This window comes from Lontra canadensis, unplaced genomic scaffold (assembly GCF_010015895.1).
Source record: "Lontra canadensis isolate GAN:19392208 unplaced genomic scaffold, GSC_riverotter_1.0 scaffold23, whole genome shotgun sequence".
Lineage (NCBI taxonomy): Eukaryota > Metazoa > Chordata > Mammalia > Carnivora > Mustelidae > Lontra > Lontra canadensis.
Genome location: NW_022631017.1, coordinates 7,104,305 through 7,116,435, shown reverse-complemented (window position 1 = coordinate 7,116,435; position 12,131 = coordinate 7,104,305). Strand labels below are relative to the sequence as shown.

General features: G+C 59.7%; 1 protein-coding gene across 3 annotated transcripts in view; it reads left to right on the top strand.

Annotated features, from left to right (window-relative positions):
- FOXP4 (forkhead box P4) overlaps window positions 1-11,625 on the top strand; it is a 51,383-nt gene extending 39,758 nt beyond the window's left edge. For 2 of the 3 annotated variants that reach the window (XM_032862224.1, XM_032862222.1), the window contains exons 7-17: window positions 4-217; window positions 497-601; window positions 1,377-1,464; window positions 2,526-2,609; window positions 2,737-2,908; window positions 2,990-3,066; window positions 3,956-4,057; window positions 7,485-7,606; window positions 8,537-8,603; window positions 9,062-9,231; window positions 9,675-11,625. In XM_032862224.1, the coding sequence (XP_032718115.1) occupies window positions 4-217; window positions 497-601; window positions 1,377-1,464; window positions 2,526-2,609; window positions 2,737-2,908; window positions 2,990-3,066; window positions 3,956-4,057; window positions 7,485-7,606; window positions 8,537-8,603; window positions 9,062-9,231; window positions 9,675-9,822 (1,349 nt within the window). In that variant the 3' untranslated portion in view covers window positions 9,823-11,625. The remainder of the gene's footprint in view (window positions 1-3; window positions 218-496; window positions 602-1,376; window positions 1,465-2,525; window positions 2,610-2,736; window positions 2,909-2,989; window positions 3,067-3,955; window positions 4,058-7,484; window positions 7,607-8,536; window positions 8,604-9,061; window positions 9,232-9,674) is intronic. The other variant, XM_032862223.1, reaches the window with a different exon arrangement.
- Window positions 11,626-12,131: the final 506 nt, after the last annotated feature.

Sequence of the window (12,131 nt, the reverse complement as noted above, 5' to 3'; positions counted from 1 at the left end):
CAGCAGCCGTGTGCCCGACGGACCTGCCCCAGCTGTGGAAGGGCGAGGGTGCCCCCGGGCAGCCCGCCGAGGACAGCGTCAAGCAGGAGGGGCTGGACCTCACCGGCTCAGCCACCACCGCTACCTCGTTTGCCGCCCCCCCCAAAGTCTCACCCTCCCTCTCCCACCACACCCTGCCCAACGGACAGCCCACTGTGCTCACACCTCGGAGAGACAGGTGCGGGGCCCAGGCCGGGAGAGGGCGCTGCACACCTGCCTGGCGGCAGCCCTGCTTCCTAAGAAATGGCACCCCTGAGTGAGGGACAGGGAGGGGGGAGGCGGAGCTCGTGGACCCGGAAGTTTACCCCTCTCCCAGGGCACACAGCATTGTTCTCAGCCTCTGGGAAACCCATGTAAGGGACAGAAACTTCACCAGCAAGGGGGCCTGGCCGAGCTGGACCCAGGGCCGTTGGGGTCTCCAGGGTCCCTGACTGCTGCCTCTCTCTTGCTCTCCTAGCTCCTCCCACGAGGAGACGCCAGGCTCCCATCCCCTCTACGGACACGGAGAGTGTAAGTGGCCAGGCTGTGAGACCCTGTGTGAAGACCTGGGCCAGTTTATCAAGTAGGTGTCACCGCAACCCTCCATCCCCCCCCCCCGCCCCAACAGCAGACTTTCCACAGGGCCCTTCATCCCGCCCCCAAGCCGGCCACCTAGCTTGCCCCTCTTTGGACCTTAGCCACCAGCTGTCCTGCTGTCCTGCGCCTAGCCTAGCTCCTTCCCTGCCCCCACCAGCTCCTGATCCCCAGCCCCCCATCTATATTTGCAGGGACCCGCAGCCTCAGTAAACCCCCTACCCAGGCTCTCAGAGCCCCTCAGTGCAGGGGTGTGAGGAGCAGGAGAGGACGCCCCCCCCCCCCCGCCGTAGCCCTTCCCTGCTTCCCCCAGACTCAGCCCAAGAGACTGACGGCCTAGTGACAGGCCGGAAGGCTGGTGGACAGGCAGGGCGGGAGGCAACCAGCTGCCACTGCCGTGCCAGGCTCTGTCACTGACTGATTAACTCCGCTGTCTCCCAGACCCTTGCAGCATCAGGGTCAAACAAATTGTTTTCACGCTTCGTCAGAGGTTTACTTAATTAGTTCATTTGCAATTAGATCTCTCTGTAGCTGGGATTTTAGCAAAGACATCAAAGGAGGCTGACGAGAAGGCGGCTTCCTTGGTTGCCCTGTTGCCCCGTTTTTGGTTTTTTTTTTTTTTTTCTTCCCACCTCTTTCCCTTTGTATCTCTTGGTCTGTCTGCTTTCCAGGCCGTGGGCGGGCTGGGAGCACGGGATGGGAGGGTGGTGGCCACAGGCAAAGCAGGGCCAACTGTGTCTTCTCTGCCCCCTCCTGCCCCAAAGACACCTCAACACAGAGCACGCCCTGGATGACCGGAGCACAGCCCAGTGCCGGGTGCAGATGCAGGTGGTCCAGCAGCTGGAGATCCAGGTGCAGCTCTGAGCATGCTCAGTGGCAGGCGGGGCGGGGTGGGGCGGGGCGGGGGACGCCAGGCCTGGTCCCACCCTCAGCACTGACATCCCAGGAGGGCTTTAGAGGGCCTTGCGGACAGGGGTCATCTTAAGCTTTCTTGCTCCTAAGTGCCAAGGCCATGAGGTGATTGTAGTTAGAGTCTCAGGAGCAAGCCAAGGCGGGGGGGTGGGGGTTGCGGTGTATCTGCCGGGAGTCCCAGAAGAGCAACGTCTGTGTAAAAACCATAAAAGTGCTGACAGCTAACATGTGGAGCCCTTACTTGGCGCTGACTTAAACACGTTACCTGTAGAACTCCGGGAATCCTCTAAACAGCCGTATATGGCTGCTATTCTCATCCCCACTTTAGAGATACAGAAAACTGAGGCCCAGAGAGGTGAAGTGACTTGTTGCTCTGGTCACTCACCCCAGCAAGTGGCCGAGTCGGGGTCAGAAGCATGGCGGTCTGGCCCCTGAGTCTACACCCTGTAGTACTCAGGACAGTCCAGCAGGCAGAGTGAGGGACATTTACCCATTTCCCTCTGGCACCTAGCAGAGCGCCCTGCCCTGAGAGGGTAGCTGTGGAAGACCTATTGAATTTATGAATGGGGGTGAATGAATCATTCATCCATTCCTGTGTTTCCATTCATGTGGCGAGGCCCCTCTCACACACAAGTGCCACTGAACTTAGGTGTTGTTCAACCACAGCCTCTGCCTTGGAGGAGGAGAAAGAGCATGTGTTGTTAGCGAGGGGGCCCTGACCTGTAGCTTGAGCCTGGGACTCACGGGCTGGAGGAGAGGTGGCGAGGCTTCATCGGGCCGGCAGCCCCAGGCCCTGGCCTCGAGGGTAGCAGGGGACGGAGCACAGCCGAGGCCTTCTAGGAGCAGGGGACAGTGGGAGCCAGAAGCTGACATGTGAAGGAGAGGAGTGGTGGGAGAGGGGTTTTCTCGGGTGTCCGGTTGGGAAGAGGTGGGATGTGGAGGAGGAAGAGGACTGGACACCTTGGGGGCTCAGCCCTGGCTCACCTCCCCCCTCTCCACAGCTCGCCAAGGAGAGCGAGAGGCTGCAGGCCATGATGGCCCACCTGCACATGCGGCCCTCCGAGCCCAAGCCCTTCAACCAGCCCGTGAGTAACTCTCCCCTCCCTGCGACCCTCCCAGGACCCCTGGCACCCCCACCCTGGGCACTGGGCTCAGCACCCTCCCCATTGCTCACAGCTGAACCCAGTCCCCAGCTCCTCCTCATTCTCCAAGGTGACCGTCTCCGCAGCAGACTCGTTCCCAGATGGTCTCGTGCACCCCCCGACCTCGGCTGCTGCCCCCGTAACCCCTCTACGGCCCCCTGGCCTCAGCTCTGCCTCCCTGCACAGCGGGGGCCCCGCCCGCCGGAGGAGCAGTGACAAGTTCTGCTCCCCCATCTCCTCAGGTAAGGACTGCCAGGAGGGTCATTTCCCCCTCGAGCTGGATCCCCCATCTGGCTACCCCACCCTCTGCCTCTCTTCCCCAGAGCTGGCTCAGAATCATGAGTTCTACAAGAACGCCGATGTCAGGCCCCCCTTCACCTACGCCTCCCTCATCCGTCAGGTGAGCATGGAAGTAGATGGGGGGGGCACCCAGGCTGAACCCCCATCTCGGAGTCTCAGCCTCCATGAGAGTCCTGGGGCCAGAGGAGAGATAGCCCCTCCTGCACCTGTCCTCTCTCTCTCGGGCTTCTTCCTGGCTGTACGGCCTCTCACCCAGACTCCATCTGAGTCTGTGCCGCTTGTGTGGGAGTCTCTTTGTGTTTTTGCTGCTCACACCCACTGTGCCGCTCATTCTCTCATTCCCATGTACACACGCTTCTAGAAGACTGTTTTCTGATAGACTCAGGGTCACTCAGTTGGTTGCCACCTGCCTCTCCCTCCCTCCCCACCAACCCTCTCTCTCTCTCTCTCTCTGTCGCACACACACACACACACACACCCCTCTGTTCACTCACGTCCTTGATGCTCATGTAATATTCTTATGAATAGACATTTGCACAGATGTCCTCTTGCTGTGACCCCCCCAGCAGGCACACGCATCCTCACAGGTACCCTCATACATGCACACACCCCCCACCTCATGCTTAGGGAGCCCTTTGCCAAAATCAGAATAAATTGTAAACAGCCCCCACCCTGTGGCTCTCTCTCTCCCAAGAATACTACTTCATTTTCATTCCAGAGTGGGGGCCCTTGACACCAGTTGCCCTCCAGAAGGAATTCATGCGCTCCTTGCACAAATGCATAGCCCTCACAGCTCATGTTTCCTAGCCCGGAAGCAGCCTGCCCCACTCAGGCGATGGACGACACCCACCAGTCCTGTCCACAAGCCTCTGTAGCGGGCGTCCTCTGTTCTCAGGGTGGGAGTCGGGCCAGGCAGGAGGGAGAGAGCACAGGCCTGTGACCCTTGAAGGCTCAGACTGAGGGTCCCTCTGCTTCTCTCTGGCCCACAGGCCATTCTGGAAACCCCCGACAGGCAGCTGACCCTGAATGAGATCTATAACTGGTTCACCAGAATGTTCGCCTATTTCCGGAGAAACACTGCCACCTGGAAGGTGAGGCATGCTCCCCTCATCCCCTTGACACCAAGGCCACATCACATTTCGGCCCCTCAGAGGTTCAGTTCTGCAGAAACGGCCCCAGCTGGGCCTGGGCCGCACCATAGGTCCCTACACCCCCACCTCAGCATGAGCTATGGAATGTTCTCTAACTGCCCCTTAATAGCCCCTTCTTTCCAGCCTTGTGCTGCCTGCTTTCTGGCAAGAAATCCTCCTCTTCCCTGGAGTGCCCCCCCCAAAGGCCCCACAAAGTAGGGCCTCCAGGAGTTAGAAGTGCCCCAGCCTGTTAGGGAGGCTTGGGGTGACACTCTCCAGAGACCCTAAGGGTCTGGGTACCTTGGCTAAAGTTGCCTGTTCTGGAGCCAGGGGTGGGGTGGGCCATGTGCAGGCACAGACACAAGGACAGCCGAATGAGACCTGTGGACTGCACGCTGGGACATAACCACAGGCACCCCCGTACTCTCCCCAGCTCTGCCATGGCGGCAGGAAGATAATTGTCTCCATCCAATTAGTCATTTCAGCACCTTCGGCCATAGAGTTTTCTCAGGGGACTGGAGGCAGGGAAGGAAGGGACCCTAAAAAATGGGACACGGAGATGTGGACTGGGGCACTCAGCCATTCATTTTCCCATAGCCAAGATGGGAGGGGTGTGTGTTTGTCTGTCTGTCTGTCTGATGGGTGAGAATATTAGTGTCTGTGCAGCAGAGTGGAAAGTGATATCTAAATTGGGAGGGGGTGGAGGGAAGGAGAAGGGAGCATTGGCGCCCTGCCGGGAAGGTTAGAGGCGGGGAAGGAATCCTTAGCTCACAAGCTTAATTGGATCCCTGGCTCTTGAGTCCCCCTGCTGGCTAGCTCAGAAGCTGCAGCCAGACAGGCTACCCCGCCACCAGCGGCCAGCTTTTCAACAAGTGTCACCGAGGCCCCCTCCCCACCAGTGCCCAACTGGGTGGGGTCTGCATAGGGCCCAGTCTCCTCTAACCCCAAAACGTGCTAACCGCAGCAGGAGAGACTGCTCAGTGACCTTCCATATCCCTGCGCGCCCAATTCTCAAAGCTGGGGAAAAGAGGCTTGGAGGCTGGGACGGCAGCTCTGATTGGCTCTGAGTGATGTCATTTCCTGCCAACCACAGTCCTGCCCTCTCCCTGAGCTGGCAGGGCCTTGTTGGGACCACCAGGTCCAGTCTCCAGCCTCCGGGACAGTTTGGATATCAGGTTTTGGAAGATAGAGTCCTATACAGACATAAAGGGTCGTTAATGATTGTTATCTAATGTTTATGTTCATAATGCAGGTTAATCCTTTACCTGTAGGGGTGAGAGTAGAGAACCTCATTTCCATTAGACAGCTCAGGGGCACAGTGTCCCTCACCCCCCTACCCTCCTTTCCTGTTCTCTTCTTTCTCTGGGATCAGGAGAAGCTGATTTGGGTGACTTCCTTAAACCCCTCGAGGACTGTCTTGAAACCCCTCCCATTTAGCCGAGCTCCTTTAGGCCTTCCATGCCCCCTTCCATGGTCGCCCAGCCAGGATCATCCCAGTGGTCTCGCACGCACCCCGGGGTCTTCACCTCCTCGTCCCGTCGCCTCATATAGGTCCCAGCGCAACACCAGCTGAACGAGCAGGTGACCTGTCTAGTGAACAGTGCTCGGCTGCTGTTTCTGCCACTTGAGGCACTGCCTGTGTCCTCCCCTCCCTGTGGCACAGCAGAATCTCTCTTAGCTTGAGGTCCACTTTGACCTTCGGGACTTTTGCAGCCAAGCTTCATTCGTGTTCCTGGGGAAATGTACCCTGTCTACACCTAACTGTTCGACTTCCACCAGCCACCCATATATCTGCCCCTTGAAGTCCTTCTTCTCCTCAACTCCTCCTCCTCTTCCATTCTCCCTCTTTCACTCTCTCTGGCCCCCCACCCCAAGATGCTGTCCACTTCAGACCGGGGCAGAAGGGTCGGGAGCCAGCATGGGCCAGGCCAGCTGCCGTTCATCCGGGGACAGAGCTGCCATCTGCCAAGCTGATGGTCCCCCCCCAGCCCTCCCCCTGTGTCCGTCCCCTCCCAGGGCCCATGTTGTGGGCCCGTCCTTTTGTTTACGCAGCCCCCGCCAGACCCCTTAAATTGCCGTTAATGTTTCAGCGTAACGAATTAGTCTCTCATCACGAATCAGGCTTCGAAATGAGGGAAAAAAGCCCCGGTGAGGCCATCCTCGGAAATTGGGGTCATTCTCATTTGCAAAGCGGAGGATCGGAGCCCCGTAATGCGGGCAAATTTATTCCGAGGCAGGAGCCCCGGCGTGATTAGGCCCTTTGTAATTATCGCTCCAAGAGATTCCACTCCAGCCGCCCGCCTCCCTCGTGGATTAGCAAGCGAGTCGGAAAAATACACAGGATTTAATTAGAGGCAAATTAAAATTGGTAATGAAATCGGGCCAGTTGCAAGTGGCAAGAGTTGGAAGGGAGAGAGGGAGAGGGGATCTCCAGGGGCACGGGCTGCCCGCCCTGCCGGCTTTCTTCCCCGTTTAGAAATGTAAAGAGGAGACAAGGATGGGGACAAGGCAGTGGGGGAGGCTGAGGGAGGACAGGTAACAGGGGATGGGTGAGGAGCGGTGGTGAAGCTGAGGAGAGTACAGGGACAGGACTGAGGGACATGGAGTGAGTGGGCTCGGGCCCTCATCTAGGCCCCCCAGGGGGGGGGGCTTTGGGCCAAGCAACACCCCCCTCACCCAAGTGTCCTACAATTCAGATGGCCTCAATTCCTGAAGTCACCCCGCCAGGAGGAGGTAGGAGCGACAAGGTGACTTTTCCTCTTTTCTCTCCTCTCTCTGCCTCGCAGCTACCAAATCCATGCTCTTCTTTCTCCCGGTTTATTTCAACAAGTATGTATGTGAGGCCTGCTGTATGCCTCCTGCTCTTAAACTATCCTCAAAGCCATGGCTCCCACACTCCTAGAGGCTGAAGAAGGTTGCAGCGAGGGTTCCTGATTTATTTCCAAAACTTGTAAAGCCTCTTGGGAATGCTACATGCACCTAAGCTAACAGGCCCCAGGCTCACTGACAGGCCAGGGCCCGAATGCAGGCCCGCGGCGACCAGGGGTCCCGAGTGACAGCTGCGTGTGCCTGATCAGTGCTGCTGGGAAAACATGATTTCTACCCAGGTAGTGTTCAGTTGGTAGACAGAGTTTTCCAAAACACGGCAGGGAGAAGGGGAGCCAATCATAGAATGGGCTGTCTGCAGTGAAGACCTTGGCAGTCCCTGGGTCAAGGGCAGGAGAGAGGCAGGGGGACTCCTCCCCCTCGGCAGCCTGCGTGGCCCTGGGCCTGGGGAGGTGGGAAGTGGTGGGGCTGCGGTGGGGCAGGGATGTCCCCGTGTGCTTGCCGGCACAGGGAAGGGGCCGAGCAGGTTGCCTCTGAGCACGTGCCATCATCACACCCCCAGAACGCCGTGCGACACAACCTCAGCCTGCACAAGTGCTTCGTGCGCGTGGAGAACGTCAAGGGCGCCGTGTGGACTGTGGACGAGCGCGAGTATCAGAAGCGGAGGCCTCCAAAGATGACAGGGTACGTAGGCCCAGCCCTGAGCAGAGGCACCCACCTGCAGCATGGACCGGGACACCTCCCCCATTCTCTCCAGAACTCGCCTGTGTACCCAGATCTTCCTCCTTCGGAGGTGGAGTGGGGAGAAGAGGGATAGAGGAGCGCAGGGGAGTCCAGAATCCAGAAGTGACATGAAGGGGCAGGTGATCTGTCCCTATTTCTGACTGCAGAAAGGAGCCTGGGGGCCTGGGATCAGAGAAAGAGACCCAAAGTACCCGTGGCCAGAGTTGGGACATGGGCAGATGCCAGCTAGAAACTCTGGCTTCCCATGCACCTCTGCTTCTCACTGGCTGTGTGACCTTGGGCCAGTTCCTTGACCTCACTTAGATGCTCTGTAAATGGGGAAAGGGGATTCATCATTATGGTAGAGGGACAGCCTTGAGTCACTGCTTTACCCGACCCAACTCCTGGACACATTCCTGGGCACAAAAGTCTTTGGTGTGGAGCACACGGGGACCAGCAGCGCGCATGGCTATTAGATGTCCCAGAATTCAGGATGGCAAAATAACGTGGGTGTTACAGATGTGGGCCTATCCGGGCTCTAGCTTCGACCTGTTGGAGCCCAGAAACAGCAGAGAGACCCCGTTGGGGTGGCATGATGTGAAGACCAGCATGGGAAAGGATCCGTGTTCCCCCTTGCCAGCTCCAAGACACTGCACCTGCCCCAGAGCCCCAGGGATCCTCGACCTGGGAGCTGTGAAGGGGGCTGTCCCTCCACACTGCGCCCCATCAGCCTGAGGCTTGAATAGGACTTAGAGGTGGTGCTGACCCTACTCTGGCCTCCTAGGTTCAGGAATGGAATGGTCCCTGGCATGAGCAGGGCCTCGCACGGCTGCACTGCGAAGGGGGAGTAAGTGAGTGAAGGAACCAAACAGTGCCTTCTCTGTCTTCCAGGAGCCCCACCCTGGTCAAGAACATGATCTCGGGCCTCAGTTACGGAGCACTTAACGCCAGCTATCAGGTGAGTGCTCCCTGGGCCTTGATTCCTGGCTGTCCGGCCCCCCCCACACGCTGACCCTCCCCCACTCTCCCCTGCCAAGAACCCATCTGTCCAAGGAGGGGCAGGAGGGTGAAGACCACTCTGGGTGACCTGAATCCCACCCCTCTGCCCCGGCCCCACTCGGAGCTCAGCCCCCACCTCCGCCGTCAAGGCTGGGTTCGGGCACAGCAGAGAGCAAGGAGGGAGGTTGGCATAACCAGTGGGGCCCTGTTCCCTGGTTTGCCAGGCTTGGCGGGGGAGGGGTTCTTTGCCCTCGGTTAGGCCCAGGCTCCCAGGGAGGCTGGGAGGCAGCAGGTCAGGGTCATGATCTGGCCTCCAGAGGGCAGGGCACAAAGACTCCAGGAGGCTGGCTGGGGGTGGGGCAGGGACCCACTGGGCCAAGTGGAGCTGGCTCACTGGACCAACCCTGTGCCCTCCAGGCTGCCCTGGCCGAGAGCAGCTTCCCCCTCCTCAATAGCCCTGGCATGCTGAACCCGGGCTCTGCCAGCAGCCTCCTGCCCCTCAGCCACGAAGACGTGGGTGCCCCCGTGGAGCCACTGCCCAGCAACGGCAGCAGCAGCCCCCCTCGCCTCTCCCCACCCCAGTACAGGTGAGCATGCAGCATGGAGCCCCCACCCCAGTGCGCCCCAGATACCCCTGCAGGTGGGATCCCCATCTTATCACACACCCCCGCCACGTACACACACTTGTCTTCCCAGGACAAGTGACCTTGCTCTCTCTCCCTTCTTATTCTCCTCCCTCTTCCCCCTTTTTATTCCCCTCCTTCCTGCAGCTTTCTTCCTCTTCTCCTTCCTCCTCTCTACTGTTTCATCTCCCCTCCTGCCTACGGAGACCACCTCTGTCCTTCCCAACCTCCCCCTTCCTCAGAGGAGAGCTCCTGCGGAGATCAGACCGAAGACATCAGGCCCCAGGGGATCAGGGATGTTGCGGTCCTGGGGAGGCGACCTGGGAATACCCCCACTGCACCCCCAAATTCTGGATGTTTAAGGGGCAGGGGAAGGCCCCTGAGGTGCCCACACAATCCCTTCACAGCCACCAGGTGCAGGTGAAAGAGGAGCCAGCCGAGGCAGAGGAAGACAGGCGGCCGGGCCCTCCTCTGGGTCCCCCCAACCCCAGCACCGCGGGGCCGCCAGAAGACAGGGACCTGGAGGAGGAGTTGCCAGGAGAGGAACTGTCCTAAGGGCCTCTAGGGGCGGGCTGGGCAGGGGTGAGACCCCTCCCTCCGGAACCCAGGCCCCACCTTCCCCCACTCTTCAGCCCCGCCCAAACCTCAAGGCACTTCCAAGACTCAGATGGGGGTGCTGGGCCAGCAACTCCCCGTGTGACCTGACTGACAGACGCTCGGGGGCAGGGACGGTCCAGCCCCCGAGGGGACACAGAACCCCTGGTCTGGGACCGGTAGAGGACTCGGAGGGCCCAGACCCTTCCTCACCCTCCCCTCCATCCGAATACCGCCTCCCCCCAACCACCAGCAGCAGCAGGGCCCTCCTCCCCCACCAGCTTTCCCCTACAGGGCCCCTCAGCGCCAGTGGAGACCCGCAGGCGGGGCTAAGCCACCCCTCTCAAACCCAGGGCCCCTAGCACCTGGCTCTGGCAGTGTTTTCTGGCTGGAGGCCCCCCACTTTCCCAATTTGTGCTCCCTTCCACCTTCTTTTCCGTACTGTGAAGTCTCCCCGCTGTCCCCCAACTCCCGCCCCTGCCCTGGCCTAGGGCATGGGGGGGGGTGCTGAAGTTTCAGATCATCCCCAGAAGAAACCGGCTGCCTCTGCTGTGCCTACTCCAAGGCCACAGCTGGGGCGGGAGAAGTTGTGTGCGCTGTGGGGGTCGGTGGGAGCAAGGCTGCCCTGGCCGGACCCTGCCCTCGACCTGAGACAGAACCCAAGCTGAACTGGGCCTCTGCCCCCTTCCCGGGGTGCTCCTCAGCTTCTGCCATCCCCCACAACAGAGGAAGAGCCCAGCACTGGCCTACTGACAGGGTCTGTGCTGGGTGTACTAATGGAGGGGGAGCTGCTGAAAGGAGCTGGGCGGCCCTTGAGGCTGGAGTTGGGCTCAGAGGGGCTGCCAGAGCCACCGGAAGCATCCTGCCTCTGTCCCAGGAGAGGCCGGGCTGAAACCAGGCTTGAGGGGCAGGTGGCTGCTGTGACCCCGATGGGTCACCCCCAGCCTACAGGTCCCCCATTATAGTCCTCCCTCACCCTCCCTCTGCACCCCTCCCTGACCCCCCCCACCCCCCAGTTAAACCAATGACCAAAGACCTTTCTTATGCCGGAAGCAAAAACCAAAACTTTTTGTTGGCTTTTTCCTTTGTCGCCTCCTGCAACCCCTACTCCTCCTTGCTCCCCGACCTTGGCCCCAGGCTGGAAGCCCTCCCTCCACTTAAGTTATTGTTTTAAACCAAAGTTTACAGTGTCTGTTGGTGGCCCAGACCCTCTCTCCACCCTTCCTCCACCCTACCCCCCCGAGGACCCTGGGACTCAGTAGAAGCTGGGGGCCCTGCTCACCCCCACTCTACTCTTGGCCAGCCCGGAGGAAGGCAAGAGGGTGGAAGGAAGGAGGTGCACTGCCCTCAGCACCCCAAGGGGTTCCCCTGTCCTCAGGCAGTTGACCTCAAGCCCTAGTGCCCACCCTGGGCTTCTTCCTGGGGGCTCTCCAGACCCCTCGCAAGGACCAAGTCCCCCATCACACTGGGAGTGTGGATTCCAGCAGAGGAGCTGGGAAAAAAAAAAAAAAAGACTCCACAGACCCCCTATGGGGGACCCCAACTTGGGCCAAGGACTGGGTGTGTTGGATGCTCATGATACCCCAGGCCAGGCCCCTTTGCTGAGAAGATTCCTTGGACTATTTCCCAAGAACCCCCCACATACACCCCTTCACAAGCCACCCCTCCTGAGAGGCAGGGGGCCTTCCGCCCCCTCCCCATGTACTCCCCACCCGTGTTCTGTTTGACCAGCACAGAAATATTAAACGTCCTCTATTCACCGGGCCCTGCGTGTGTCACCAAGGTGAGGGGGGAAGGACATGAAAGTGGAAAGATTGTTCTGGGGTCTGAGGGCAGCAGGCCCTGGCGGACGGTGGGAGCCCCTCGGGGGGTGCTTTCTGGGAGTGCATGAATGGGCCAGGTGTTGGGGGGTGGCCCTCTCCGCTCCTCCTGCCCCCCCACTTCCACTGTCACCCACCTTCTCTGGTGTTTTCTCTCAAAGCAGGTCTCTGGGTCACTCTGCTTTTTCCCAAGGTCACAATTCCTTCTTGCGCGTCCTGCCCCTTCCTCCAAGGGTGTATTCAGGGGGTATATTTCCTTCAGGGCTGGAGAGGGTTCCTGCCACAGGGCCACCAGCTCTGAAGACGGGAAGTCTGTCCCCCTGCAGGCTCAGGTGCCCTTCTGGGCCCATCACCCCATCTTCGTAGGGGCTACCTGGCTAGGGGCGTGTGTGTGCACATGCATGTGGGGCTGGGGTTGTAAGGGGGTGCATGTGAGCCACCTGGTGTGGG